The sequence below is a fragment of the Aethalodelphis obliquidens genome, unplaced genomic scaffold (assembly GCF_003676395.1).
Source record: "Aethalodelphis obliquidens isolate GAN/ISIS:26980383/991018 unplaced genomic scaffold, ASM367639v1 scaffold10, whole genome shotgun sequence".
Lineage (NCBI taxonomy): Eukaryota > Metazoa > Chordata > Mammalia > Artiodactyla > Delphinidae > Aethalodelphis > Aethalodelphis obliquidens.
In genome coordinates this window covers 36,346,545-36,359,148 of record NW_020837954.1, presented here as the reverse complement: position 1 = coordinate 36,359,148, position 12,604 = coordinate 36,346,545, and the positions used below count along the sequence as shown (strand labels likewise).

At 36.0% G+C, this 12,604-nt stretch overlaps 1 protein-coding gene across 2 annotated transcripts in view; it reads left to right on the top strand.

The window, feature by feature from the left end:
* The window catches only part of KCNH5 (potassium voltage-gated channel subfamily H member 5), a 326,164-nt gene that overhangs the window by 272,717 nt on the left and 40,843 nt on the right, over nt 1-12,604 (top strand). The window contains exon 10 of one of the 2 annotated variants that reach the window (XM_027111440.1): nt 6,535-6,731. The exons of the other annotated variant lie outside the window; for it this stretch is intronic. Coding sequence (XP_026967241.1) covers nt 6,535-6,731 — 197 coding nt within the window. The remainder of the gene's footprint in view (nt 1-6,534; nt 6,732-12,604) is intronic. 2 annotated transcript variants of the gene reach the window in all.

The following is a 12,604-nucleotide window of genomic DNA, read 5'->3' as shown; positions in this document are numbered from 1 at the left end:
ATCCATGTCTATATTGCATCTTCAACTACCTTCTTCCATATTGAGAATGCTGGGGATGATAGAATTAAAATATTGCATAATTGCTCAATTGTGTCATGCCACATTACAAATATAACAACCTCAGAATAACAGTACTAATGCCATCACCACGAATATTATTACTGAAAATACATAAAAAGATTTTTGCATATGCTTGTCCCATTCTCCCCCATCCATCATTATTTTTAGTAGTTGTACTATATATTGTTAAAGCATATAACCATTGCATACTGTACCCTCTCCCTTTTAACCTTCATTTAGTCTTAATTCTACAAGTAACTGTATAGTTAGTGCTACCACTAGTCTTTATGTCAGTGTCTCTCTAAGTATTTTGGTTGTATGAAGATTATTCACTAATAGTAGGAAAAATCCATGGGAGCAAAATTCCCTGAGTTCTTTTATGTTGGTGATATAGTTTGTATCCTTTATTCTTGAAAATCAGTTTTGCTGGATATGAAATTCTTGGTTCACATTTCTTCCTAGAGTATTTTAAATGTTACTCCTTCCACCTCACTCAGATCAATAGGCAAATCATGGCGCTTTTGTTTTCTGCCATCAGAAAACATGATGTAATGGTACTTCCTTTGCCACTCTTCACACTGTCATTAGTTCTGCTATTAAAGCATTGGATAGGCCATGACTGTCTTTACTTGAAACGCTTTTAGTCGTTCGTCTTTGAACTAGGATGAAGCAGACTGTTGCATTGCATTAAATGTTCTCCCTCTTGGGTGCTGTGTTTTCCCTCTAGACTTGGCCTTCTCTCTGTGTCCTGTAGGTTTCCAGTATTGGGCTAATACTGCTCATCATCCCCTGGGCAGATCGTGCGCATGCTGCTCTTTCACAAAAAGTACTGCTCTTCTCTTGAAGGCTCCCCTGCGATTAAACCCAAACACTACTTTACTTGTGAGGTCTTAACTAAATACCCTCAAATTCAAAACAAATGTTTTTTCTTGTGTGCATTCCCTATCCTCATCCTATAGTACTTATTTTATTTTTTCCTATTTTATCATTTTTTGGACATGTCTCTCTTATTATACATTAAAAATTCTTGAGAACAGGATTTCTATTTCCTGCATGTCTCTATCCCTCCACAGCATAAAGCACATGTTCTAGCTGAAGGGTAGTATTAGAGCTAGGGTTAGGATGCTAGATGTATTCATTGAATGGGGTGAAGAGGACAGCCATCATTTCTACAATTTGATAGGTGTGAAGTGTGCAAGACTTAGTTATAATATGAACATTATAATAGGCTTCAACTCTAAATGCTTTCTTAGAAAAAGAAAACAGAAGAACTTCAAGATATCACTGCTTTTTGGTTTAGTCTTTTTCTTGGACTTGTTTTTTATAATATGCTACTAACTTTCTAGATTTGGACACATGTTTGGGTTTCTGTATGTAACCAATTTGTTCTCAACACTAATCGTGCCGAATTCAGGATTACCAGCTTGCTAATTACCATATCTTCTACCTCCTCAAAGGCACCTACCATCATCCCTTACTTATCTATCAGGATACTCTCTATTTTTTTACATCTCCTTTTTTTTTTATAGATCTTTATTGGAGTATAATTGCTTCACAATACTGTGTTAGTTTCTGTTGTACAACAAAATGAATCAGCCATACATATATCCCCATATCCCCTCCCTCTTGAGCCTCCCTTCCACCCTCCCTATCCCACTTAGTAACAGCTATGTGGCTCATTCTTTGTGTGTGTAAATAAAAATTCATAAGCTAAATCAGTGATTTTTTTGTAGATAAGAATTATTGGCTTCTCTACAAGTGTCAAGGTGTATCCATTATAATTTTTCAACAGAACGACTTTGGACATCAATCACTGAAGATTGGCAGGCACCAATTCTAAATATTTTAAAGATTTTATTCCTACACACCAATATAATTTCTAAAGTTTAATGCTTATCACCTTCTTTCTGTTCTTGTCCTTCAAAATATTACTTTATGGCATTTGCTGTCCGTAAATAGTCCAAGTCAATTTAAAATCACATAATTTAAAAACTCTTAGTGTTGTTCATTTGTAAATGAATATTTTTGTTCATATGTATTCGTAATAAAGTTTATGAGCTGACTACAACAATCAGTTATAGTGAAGGGCTGACTAATAAAAGTAAAAATGTGAATTAAGTCCATTCTGTAAAAGAATCATTAAATAGACCTATCAGTACAACCTCACATACACTCACAGGAAACTACCTAAGTAAACTTCAAATGCTATATTTTTAGGAATTCATTGGCTATGGTAGATAGCTGTACTCACTCATGAATAACTGAGATAATTTTTATGAATTCATTTTATCTATGTCATTAACTCACCAAATGATGTGTTTCACATTAAAATAAAAACACTCTGTCTGTAAAACCAGCATGTCAGGGTACCGGCATACCATGATCTGTATTACTCCTTTAATTATTTTGTAACTTTTTGTCTCTGTTTTGCCTTTAAATTTTCCAGTTTTTTGCTCTATGAATCTTTAACATTTACTTCTGTTTTACAATCCCATTTCCTTTGGTTTGAAAATAAAATACTGCATAAGACTTGATGCAAAGAACTGAGAAAATATTAATAGACCAAACAACAACTTTCATGTTGAGTGTGAGCTTTTCTACTAATTTTAAGGCTTTGGGGGAAGGTTACTTTTCTCAAACTCTAAAATGTTTCTAGCTGAGTCTACTTGCACCCAGTGGGGACTGACCTAAAAACTAGCATCAAATATTCTATAGTTATGAGGATAAACAGGATTTCCCAGTCCTGAAAGTGTGCAGAATCCTTGTGATGGAAAAAAAAGGGCGCTTCTCTATTAGATAGTCCATACATAACCACATGTCTTCACAGCTGTAATTCCTGCTCATTACTCGGTGTAAATGTGCATAATATTTCCTGAAGAAGAACATTAGTCAGCTCATAAATTAACTGATTTACAAGACAACTATCTTTCCACAAGTGCCTTAAACGTTTGTTGTGAATTTAGTGACTATTAGGTGATATAGAACACTGGATAAAGCAGAATAGTTCGAAATGGTTGATTAGATTAATGTATAATTGATATATTGTGTATCCTAATGGAAATTCTATGTTATAAAACAATTAGTATTGTTTATATGTAATGTGAGTTCTGATGTTTGGAGCAGAATAATTCACATTTATTAATTTCGCTATGTTTCTCTAAACATTTTTAGGGAGAGGAGCAGAGGATAAGTTTTACTTTGGTTGAGTCAGTTAACTTTTTGTGTTACTTTTCAGCCTTATAGACTTTTTATTTCCCCATGATAGTAAAAAAGATACATAACTTAAATTTAAAATTGTTGATAGAAATATGGTGAGAATTTTAATTTCATCAGTTAGGTAAAATAAAACATATAACAGGTATTTGAAGACCTCCACAATTTAAATGGTCTATATTGGCAAGGGGAAATTTATGTATATATTGAGTATTTTTTACCTATTGATGATACACTTATCAGTCAATGAATATTTACTGTTCTGCAGATCTGTGTACCTGTTTTATTAAAAAGTATAAAGAAAAACGTCTGTGAAAATAATTGCTATTTTAAAATAAAAGATTCATTAGAGAAAAATTTAGAAAGCAAAAAGTAGAAAGAAGGAAAACAATAAGCACATCACTTGAAGCCAATTGCTATAATAGCTATGTGCATTTTCTTTTAGTCTTATATCCCTTTTGATTTTTAACACAATTTATTATCAATCAACAAATTAATAATAACATAGAATATAGAATAATATAGAATAATAAAACAATATATTTTGGTCCTATCAAGATTATTTTTCTTTAAGAAATTAAGAAATAGTAGACTTTTAATTGAAAATTCTTTTAGTCTTAGCGTTTCAGTTTCATTTTTATGTACTTTATTATAGCTATAACCATAATCATTCTTTGTATCTTTATTTTTTTATTTAACATTATAAAATTTGCATTTCTGCATGTTATTTCTGAAACTAGTTTTAATTCTATATGAATTTATATATAGATATAGATTTCTGTTTTCATTGGATATTTTTGCCAATCTGAAGTTATGATTAATAGCACTCCAGTGAATATTACATGTGTTTGTTCTTAATCTTTTGATTGATTCCCAGAAGCGAAATTACTGAGTCAAAGGCACTAGTAATTATTATTGTGGTTACTATCCATGAAAATCAAATAGTTGAAAAGTGATGAGTACTTATAAGTGGGTCAGAGCTTGTATTATAAATGATAACTTGAGAAAAGGTTTCAGAAATGAATCAGAGAGAAATGTAATCATTTTTCATTCTTCAAGGTAAAAGCCAGTAAAGAAAGAGTAGCAATACAATAGAGGAAAAGGAACGAGAAGCGGATCAATGCCCTGTTATTTCCATAGCACGGGGGACTAAGAAAATATAATAGCTGTTGATCTCTTCTGTTTAAAAAAATAATACAAGTAACTTATAAGACGTAATAAAACTCATCCATTAGCCTGTAATGAGAGAAAACCTACTATTTGATTCATTCGCTTTGTGTGTACATGTGTGTGTTTCTGGGGAGAAGAGGGTGTATAAAATGAGATAATACTATATGTATGATTTGATAATCCTGCTTTTGTTATTTTACATAATATGAACATTTCTCTGTTACTTTAAAAAATTTATGATATTTAGTGGCTGCATAATATTCCATAATTTATTTATTTTTTCATTCATATTTATCTTGTTTCTACCTTTTATGGCTATTATAAATATCACTTCAGTGAACATTCTTATAAGCAATTTTGGTACTTCTGATAATGCAATTAGAGTAAATACCTATAATTGGAATTACTAGTTTAAAGGTAATGCCGTTTATGGATTTCTGAAATTCATCTAAGTGGAGGTAGGGTTTATCTTTTAAATTTCTGTAGTTAAAGTCTCCCTTAGGTTACTTTGATGCTGTATAACCTCAGACACCTTATTTGGCTCTCAGGTCTCTAGTTATCCTTCCTTGGACAAATATATGACTATCAGACATTTAAGTCGTTCATCAGTGTCATGAACTAAAGGGAATTTGGGGAGGGTCAGGTAACAAATGATACTGCTCAAGATTTATTAAATATCTATTATGGTTATTTTATGCTGATCATTTGATCACATGGTGGTTTTAACCACCTCCTCAATAATATATATGTTTTCTCTCTCCATACCAGAGTGCCTCGTGGTTCTCTAAGGATTTCCAAACTGCCTGTGTGGGGTGGGCAAAGAATCTGTAATCTCACTCAGCCTCATCCTCTCTCTCTCTGTCTCTCTCTGTGTCTCTGTCTTGTTCTCTCTCCCTCCCCCTCTCTCTTATTTCTCTGGTTAACACACTATCTTTTCTTTCCAGTGGTCTGACTGGCCTGAAGTGTTACAAGTAGTCTTTCTTCTTCTTTTTTCCTGTCAGTTCTGACTTTAATCTTAATAATGAGAGCAGATATTCACTCATCTCTGTGGTTAGAGTGCAGAAAGAATAAATCTTTGGTAGCGTGGCTCTAGGAAGATTTTTTTTTTTTTTCACCTAGAAATATTCCCCGTCTTTTTTCTCTTTAAAACTTTCCCTTTCCTACAGAAGAACAGAGAACACAGTTGACAGCCCTTCAGAAGCCAGGGACACTTACGGAATTGCCTCAGCAGAAAAGCCTTTCAGCACTTAATCTCTGAAGCTTCTTCATTTCCCTTTGTTTGGGCAACTAAGTACTCTTGACTCAGGATGGTGAACTATTGATTTCAGGTCACCAGTGGGCGTTGCTCTGAAGTGAATAGTTGATTCCTGTGTTCTAGAATACTAGAATTTTAAAAAGACATCCACATTTGACTACAGTACAGCACCCTTTTTGGAACTGTTTATGACATAGCAAATCTGGGCCTCCATGTTTTACCCAATTTAGCCTCTTCGGCTCTATTATTGTGGACTAGAGCTCTCTCCCTGGCCCTGAGGCCTTGCATAAAGTTTGGCTCGGTGAAAAGAGAAGGATATCCTTTGGGAATCAGTGATGGTGAGGTTTTGTTTGCCTGGAGCACAAGACTTAGTTGCTGAATAATGTATGTTTAACGTATGTCAAGTCAGTTCCAGATCTATAAAGGCTATAACAGGAGATCCTTGTATATTGCCTCTTACTGTCATTTCTAGCAGAAGGAGCAGAAGAAAGGATGAGCCTAAGACGTCACCTTTGCTCCTTCTGGTCAGAATGCGAAAAGTTAAGGTGGCAGAAGATAATGAAACTATTTGTTAAAATGAGGTTCTTGGCTTCTCTGTTGGATTTCATTTATTCAAGCCACTCCAGATTTCCTTCAAGAGCTGAATTTAAGATGATGTTACTTTACCTATTATATGAAAATGTTGTACATTGTTACATGTATATAGATGGTCTTATATACTTAGACTCCAAATTACGCTAGACAACCAATACCATATATGAAACTGAATAAAATATCGTGACTAGGATAAAAACAAGTGTAGATACTTGAATATCTGTATCTTAATTGTTTTCCAGGGAAAGGGGATGTATTTGGAGACATCTTCTGGAAGGAAACCACCCTTGCTCATGCCTGTGCCAATGTCCGAGCACTGACATACTGTGACCTCCACATCATCAAGCGAGAAGCCTTGCTTAAAGTCCTGGACTTTTATACAGCTTTTGCAAACTCATTCTCAAGGAATCTCACTCTTACTTGCAATCTAAGGAAACGGGTATGTTGTCTGGACCCACTTCCACTTATTAGCATCTAGAGGGTTAATACCTTATATGCTATTAGTTGAAGAGTGGTAAAGTGATTTTATTTCATAGTAGCACATTCCCATCAATGTAAAGTGACATGATTTTTTCCCCCTTTCTTTATATTTTGTTTACTTTTTAAAGAGGGGATAAAAACCCTGAGTACATGGGTAGAGATTTGAATCTTTATCATTTAAGTGCAAAATGAAAAACAGACTTGAGGAGAAACAAACTGTACTATAATATAATTAGTTAATTCTTGGGGTTTATAATACTGCCATAAAATTAATATCAGTGTCTCTTACTTTATTATGTGGATCTTTTAAAGCTAGTAAGATTAATCAAACTGGTTGCCTACTTTATATGCCTGATTCTCTTTACACCCTCCCTCTCATTTAATAGTCAATTCATAAAGCTCATTCCCCATTAATTCTTTCAAACACACTATCTCAAAAAATAATTAGCCATACTGACATATCCTATAAATAGATTTAGGAATCCTTTACTTTGCATGGCTGCTGCAATTTTAATCTTCTTGCTGTTTTCTTTTTTATTGATGAGTGTGGCACAACTTTAATTTGCATAAAGAAACCTCCTAGCTCTGACTTATAGGTCATTGGACATTGGCGAGGGCTCTTTTATTGCCAACAGTGAAATAGATGTTTGGATAACAGCACTTAAGGAATTTCATCTAAGGTGATTACCTGTCTATGATGAAGTATTTTGAAATAACAAGCCTTTCCTTCCACTAACCCCTTAAATAGAACCTTCCTGCTAGTTAACATGGAGAAAAAAATCAATCCAAGAGACAAATTAACATCTATACTGCAGCAACAAAGAAATGTGCATAAGTAAGCAAATCAACGTAATTCTCTGCTCAGGGTTCTAAGAGAGGATAAGACTTCAGGAGTCATATTCGTACTAGTGTCACAACACTTGATTTATATTTGAATAGCAGTTTCAGTTTATATTTTGTTAACAAATAGTTATTGAGCATCCACAACCCGCAAGACAAAATGTAAAGAGCTGTAGAGAGCACGAGGACTAAATACACAGTCGCCACGCTCAAGGAGATGACAGCCAAGTGCAACTATTATGTGAAATGCAAATATGTGAAACATCTATTTGTACAAGTAATTGAGAGTTAAGGTAATGATAAACCTGGAAGAGGGGTACCAGACAGGGCACCTGCTCGTTCATTAGGCAGTCCTGTCTAGTATTACACAGAAATGTGTCTCCTTAGGTCTGTGTTCTACCTTCTCTTCTACAAGGCTACCTGGTGGGTATTTGAAACTCTTATGTCTTATTAAATCTTCCCAATATACATTTTGCCAGTTTTAGAACCTTCCCACGTACTACAAGCTTACGAAAACTCAGATCTGTCCTTACAGTCCTCAGGACAGATATTATTTGTCACTGTCCTCCTCAAAGCACTGTTGTCTACACATCATCTCATCTGATGTTTATAATATTCCTGTGGGGGAAAAAGGGCAGTTATTTTCCCTTCAAAACACATGAGGGAACTCAGACCTAAAGAAATTAATATTAAGTAACCGACTGATATATTTGCAATGAAAGGTGTCAAAGAGGGATAATTAAGAAAACTCACCAGTGGCAAATAAATTTTGGTTCTTCAAGATGAGTTAATCACAAAGCTCTATCATCTCTTTTTCTCTTTCACACATCTGAGCATGTGCACATTACACATGCGCACACACACACACGTTGGTTATAAGAGCTGAGCACACATACCAGCGTGTCTGTCTCTGATGGTGGTAGAGACAGAAAGCTCGTGCTGTTTTTTTAATGGGACCCAGGAACGGAGCTCCTGCCTCTGTAGGTGCCAGTGTGCTAGTTATATCACACGGCTTCTTCCCTTGTTCCTTGTTATAACGTGTCAGGTTTTTTGTTTGTTTATTTTTAAAAAATCTTTCTTGCCCTTTTGCAATTGATAGATGGTCTCAATAACTCGAATGTGGGTGTATTGCTAATCAGTGTCACTTTATTCTCAGAAAAAAAGTATTTTCATAAAGAAGAGAAACTGTAAAGAAATGATTCATGAGAATAGCTACCATTTTGAGAGCCTATTTTATAGCCATGCACGTCAACATATTTTGCATATAATAATTAATCTTATTAAATATCAACAACCCACAGACGAGGCAGTATAATCTCCATTTCATTGATGAGGAGGTTGAGGTTCTGAGAGTGAGGCAGCAAGTTGCCAAATAAATTACGGGTCAGAGTCCATCTCTTTCTGATTCTAAAACCCATATTCTTTAGATTATACCATGTTGCTTTTGTTTGCCAAAATAGCTGACTTTTTTTCCCCTACAACAATACCCTACAGGCACACTCTCAACAATGTACAGAGTTTCTCATTCACTCAATTACTTTAACTTCATTCCCCCATTGAGCTATTAACAAAAAATATTTTGTTCTTATTGCTACTATTTTCAGCATTCTTTCAGTGAACATTGGTTGTGAATCGTAGAATCAAGACTATGTCCTTAGCATGCTATTGATATCTCCTAGCTATCATAACCATTAATTAAGGGCTAGCTCCAAGTTGGGGGAGCAGATTTGGGACTCAGGGTTTCAGGCTTCATAGATTACAGCTCTAGCCACATAAGCACATACAGTGGCTCTATAGTGTGTAGTTCTCGGTGGCTGTAGTAGGGAGGAATTTGGTAATGCTTTAGCTGCTTGCCTCCGTCTCCATTAAGGAGAAATAAGACGTTTGTTATGCAAATATAGCTCCCACTAACCATCCTTAGGTCCCTCTATATAAAATTTCTAGAACTATAGCTGGTAATTTCATCCAAAAACTAGAGCAGGGGTTGGCAAAATTTTTCTGGCAAGGACCAGATAGTAGATATTTTAGAATTTGAGGGCCACACAGTTTCTGTCTCAACTACTCAACCCCACTATTGTAGCGTGATATTAGCTGTCTTAACTTGGGCTGCCATTACAAAACACCATAGATTGGGTGGCTTCACCAACAAGAATTTATTTCTCACAGTTCTGGAGGTTGTGAAGTCCAGGATCAAGGCGCTGGTCAATTCGGTTCCCCGATAAGGGCTCTTTTATTTCTGGTTTGGCAACGTCTGCCTTCTTGCTGTGCCCTCGTATGGTGGAGAGAGATAGAGAGAGGAAGCAATTTCTCCAGGGTCTCTTCTTACAGAGGCACTAATTTTATCATGAGGACCCTCATGACCTCATCTAAACCTAATTATCTCCCCAAGACTCTTTCTTCAAGTATCATCCCACTGGGGGATTAGGGCTTCAACATATTGATTTTAGGGGAACACAATTCAGTCCGTAGCAGCAGCCAAAGATAGTATATAAATAAAAGAGGATAGTTGTGCTTCAGTGAAACTTTACTAACGCAGGTGGCCTCTTATGGGCCTTAGTGTGGCAATAGCTGACAGTAGAGGACTGGAAGTTAGATGGGGATGACAGTAGGTATGCAAATAGAATTCTTCCCCTTTGTTAGAAAGCAAATCTCTACTAATTGCCACCCAGCAAGAGGGTCATAATGAAATGGAAAATGCCATATATAAGAGGTGGCTGCACACAAAAACAAAATCCAAACAAACAAAACAAAAAAAGAGGTGGCTACAGGGGCCAGGTAGATAACACACGTGAGTAAGGCAAGGCCATGTGGCTATGGAGACTGGAAAGTTCACACCATATGTAGAAGGGCCGCTGCTACTCAGTCTGCTTGTACATTGCCTTGGAATACCAGCCTACGGTTGCTTGGTCTGCATATTTTTTTTCAGACAAGCCAGAAGTATGAATTTTTATGTGAAATCACATTACTTTGGTAACTAATTTACTTTGTCTTTGAAAACACTATAGTCAAACAAAACAGATCTGCTTGCCCTTGGTCAACTGTTTGTGAACTGAATGGAATGATTTAAAGAACCCCTGATCTTATGATACTAGAAGCCTGAAATTTTTACCTGCATCCTGTAAATTTGGATGAGAAAAATTATTATATCGTTATTTTCTTTAATTTCTAAGTGAAATTTAGCCTTTTTTTCAATTATGAAAGTTGATAACAAACTACAGTGTTATTAGAAGTACCAAAAGACATTACAGATATTTCCATAGCATAATGTTTTTGTTGAAGACATCCTAAAATGTTGTTTGCACTCATCAGTACTTAATAATTATGATAGTTATTAGACCTGCTGTGATAATAATGTTATTGTGTTAATAAAAAAGCACATAGATTACTATCTTGCAAATCAGTTTTAAAATTTGATAACCGAATTTCAGTACAATATGTTTCCTTTGCAACACTATGTATTTTATTTTGTGCATTTAAAGCAGCTCCTCTGGAATGAGGCCTATTCCACAGGCTTTACCAGACTGCTGGAGATTAAGATCCCCCATATGAGAGTCAGAAACTTGACTAAGTTGAGCAAAAGGACTGGTTGGTATATGTTTTTCAATAATAAGAAGACAGTTCTATAGTTTCAGTATGTTTAAACATATTCAGAAGAGGCCTAGGAGAGCAACAGAGGAAGGTTGACTCACTTGCTGATTTTATTTATGATTTATTTATTTTACCTATTCAAGATACCATTTCCTGGAATGACTGAATGGTATTTATTAACTTGAGGACCAGCCCTCAGGGACAGGTCTGAGAAGGCACACAGCACAACCAGCACAGGTGATATGTAAATCTTAAAGAATTCTAATCAGACGTTAAACATAATCGCTGCACTTCTGCTCATTCTGCCTCCTGTTACACAATGATCTTTACCATTGTGTAAAAAGAGTAAATGTAGCAAGCCTGACTGCTGGACTTTGAAAGAACTGCTTACAAAGTGGGCCCTTGGCTGGCATCTGAGAACTTGAACTTCAAGAGAGTTCCCACCACTCTAATAAGAGTGGCTCACGGTACCTGCTACTTATCCAAACAGTGTGGCTTATGCTAAACATTTACTTTCCTTCAAGGAGTGTGGCATTTTAGTATGTGCCAGACAGGACCACCTGTGTGACTAAATTCCAATAAAACCACTGGACACTGAGTCCATAATGAGCATCCTTCGTGGCAACATCTCACGAGTGCTGTCACAACTCATTGCTGAAGGAATTAGAGACAGGACACTTGGAGGCGTGTTTATGGAGTGGAGCCCATTGGACATTGATCCAAAATGATGCCAAACTGATGCTTACCCTTTAGTTGTAGTCTCAAAGAAATGCCTCCACTGTTGCTTCAGAGACTTATCTTGCTTCTGGTTGATACTCCTTTTTACCATACATTTTTGAATCCCTTAGGTCAAGACACAGGATAATCTGGAACACCTCAACAGAATTCATTTAACCCTTGTATTAGTCTGCTCAGACAGCCATAACAAACTAACACAGTCTGGGTGGTTAAACAGAAATTTATTTTCTCACAGTCTGGAGGCTGTAAGTCCAAGATCAAGGTGTTGGCAGGGTTGGCGTCTGGTGAGAACTCTCTCCTTGGGTTGCAGACGGCTGTCTTGTGTTCTCACGTGGCCTTTTCTCCGGGCGTGTGTGTGGGAAAGAGAGTGTGAGCTCTCTGGTGTCTCTTTTTACTGTATAAGGATTCCACTGGATCAGGGGCCTACTCTTATGACTTCATTTAACCTTGATTGCTTCCTTAGGGGCTGCCCCTTTAAGTACAGCCACACTAGGGGTTAGGGTTTCAATACATAAATTGGGAGGGCAGGTAGGAAACAAAAATTCAGTCCATAACGACCCTGTGTTTTTAAAATTAAGTGTGAAGGAGTAATTTTTAGAAATACTCTAAAGTCAACAGTTGTGGCTGATACAGATCTGTATTACTGGGGAAGTGCCGCAGTATCAG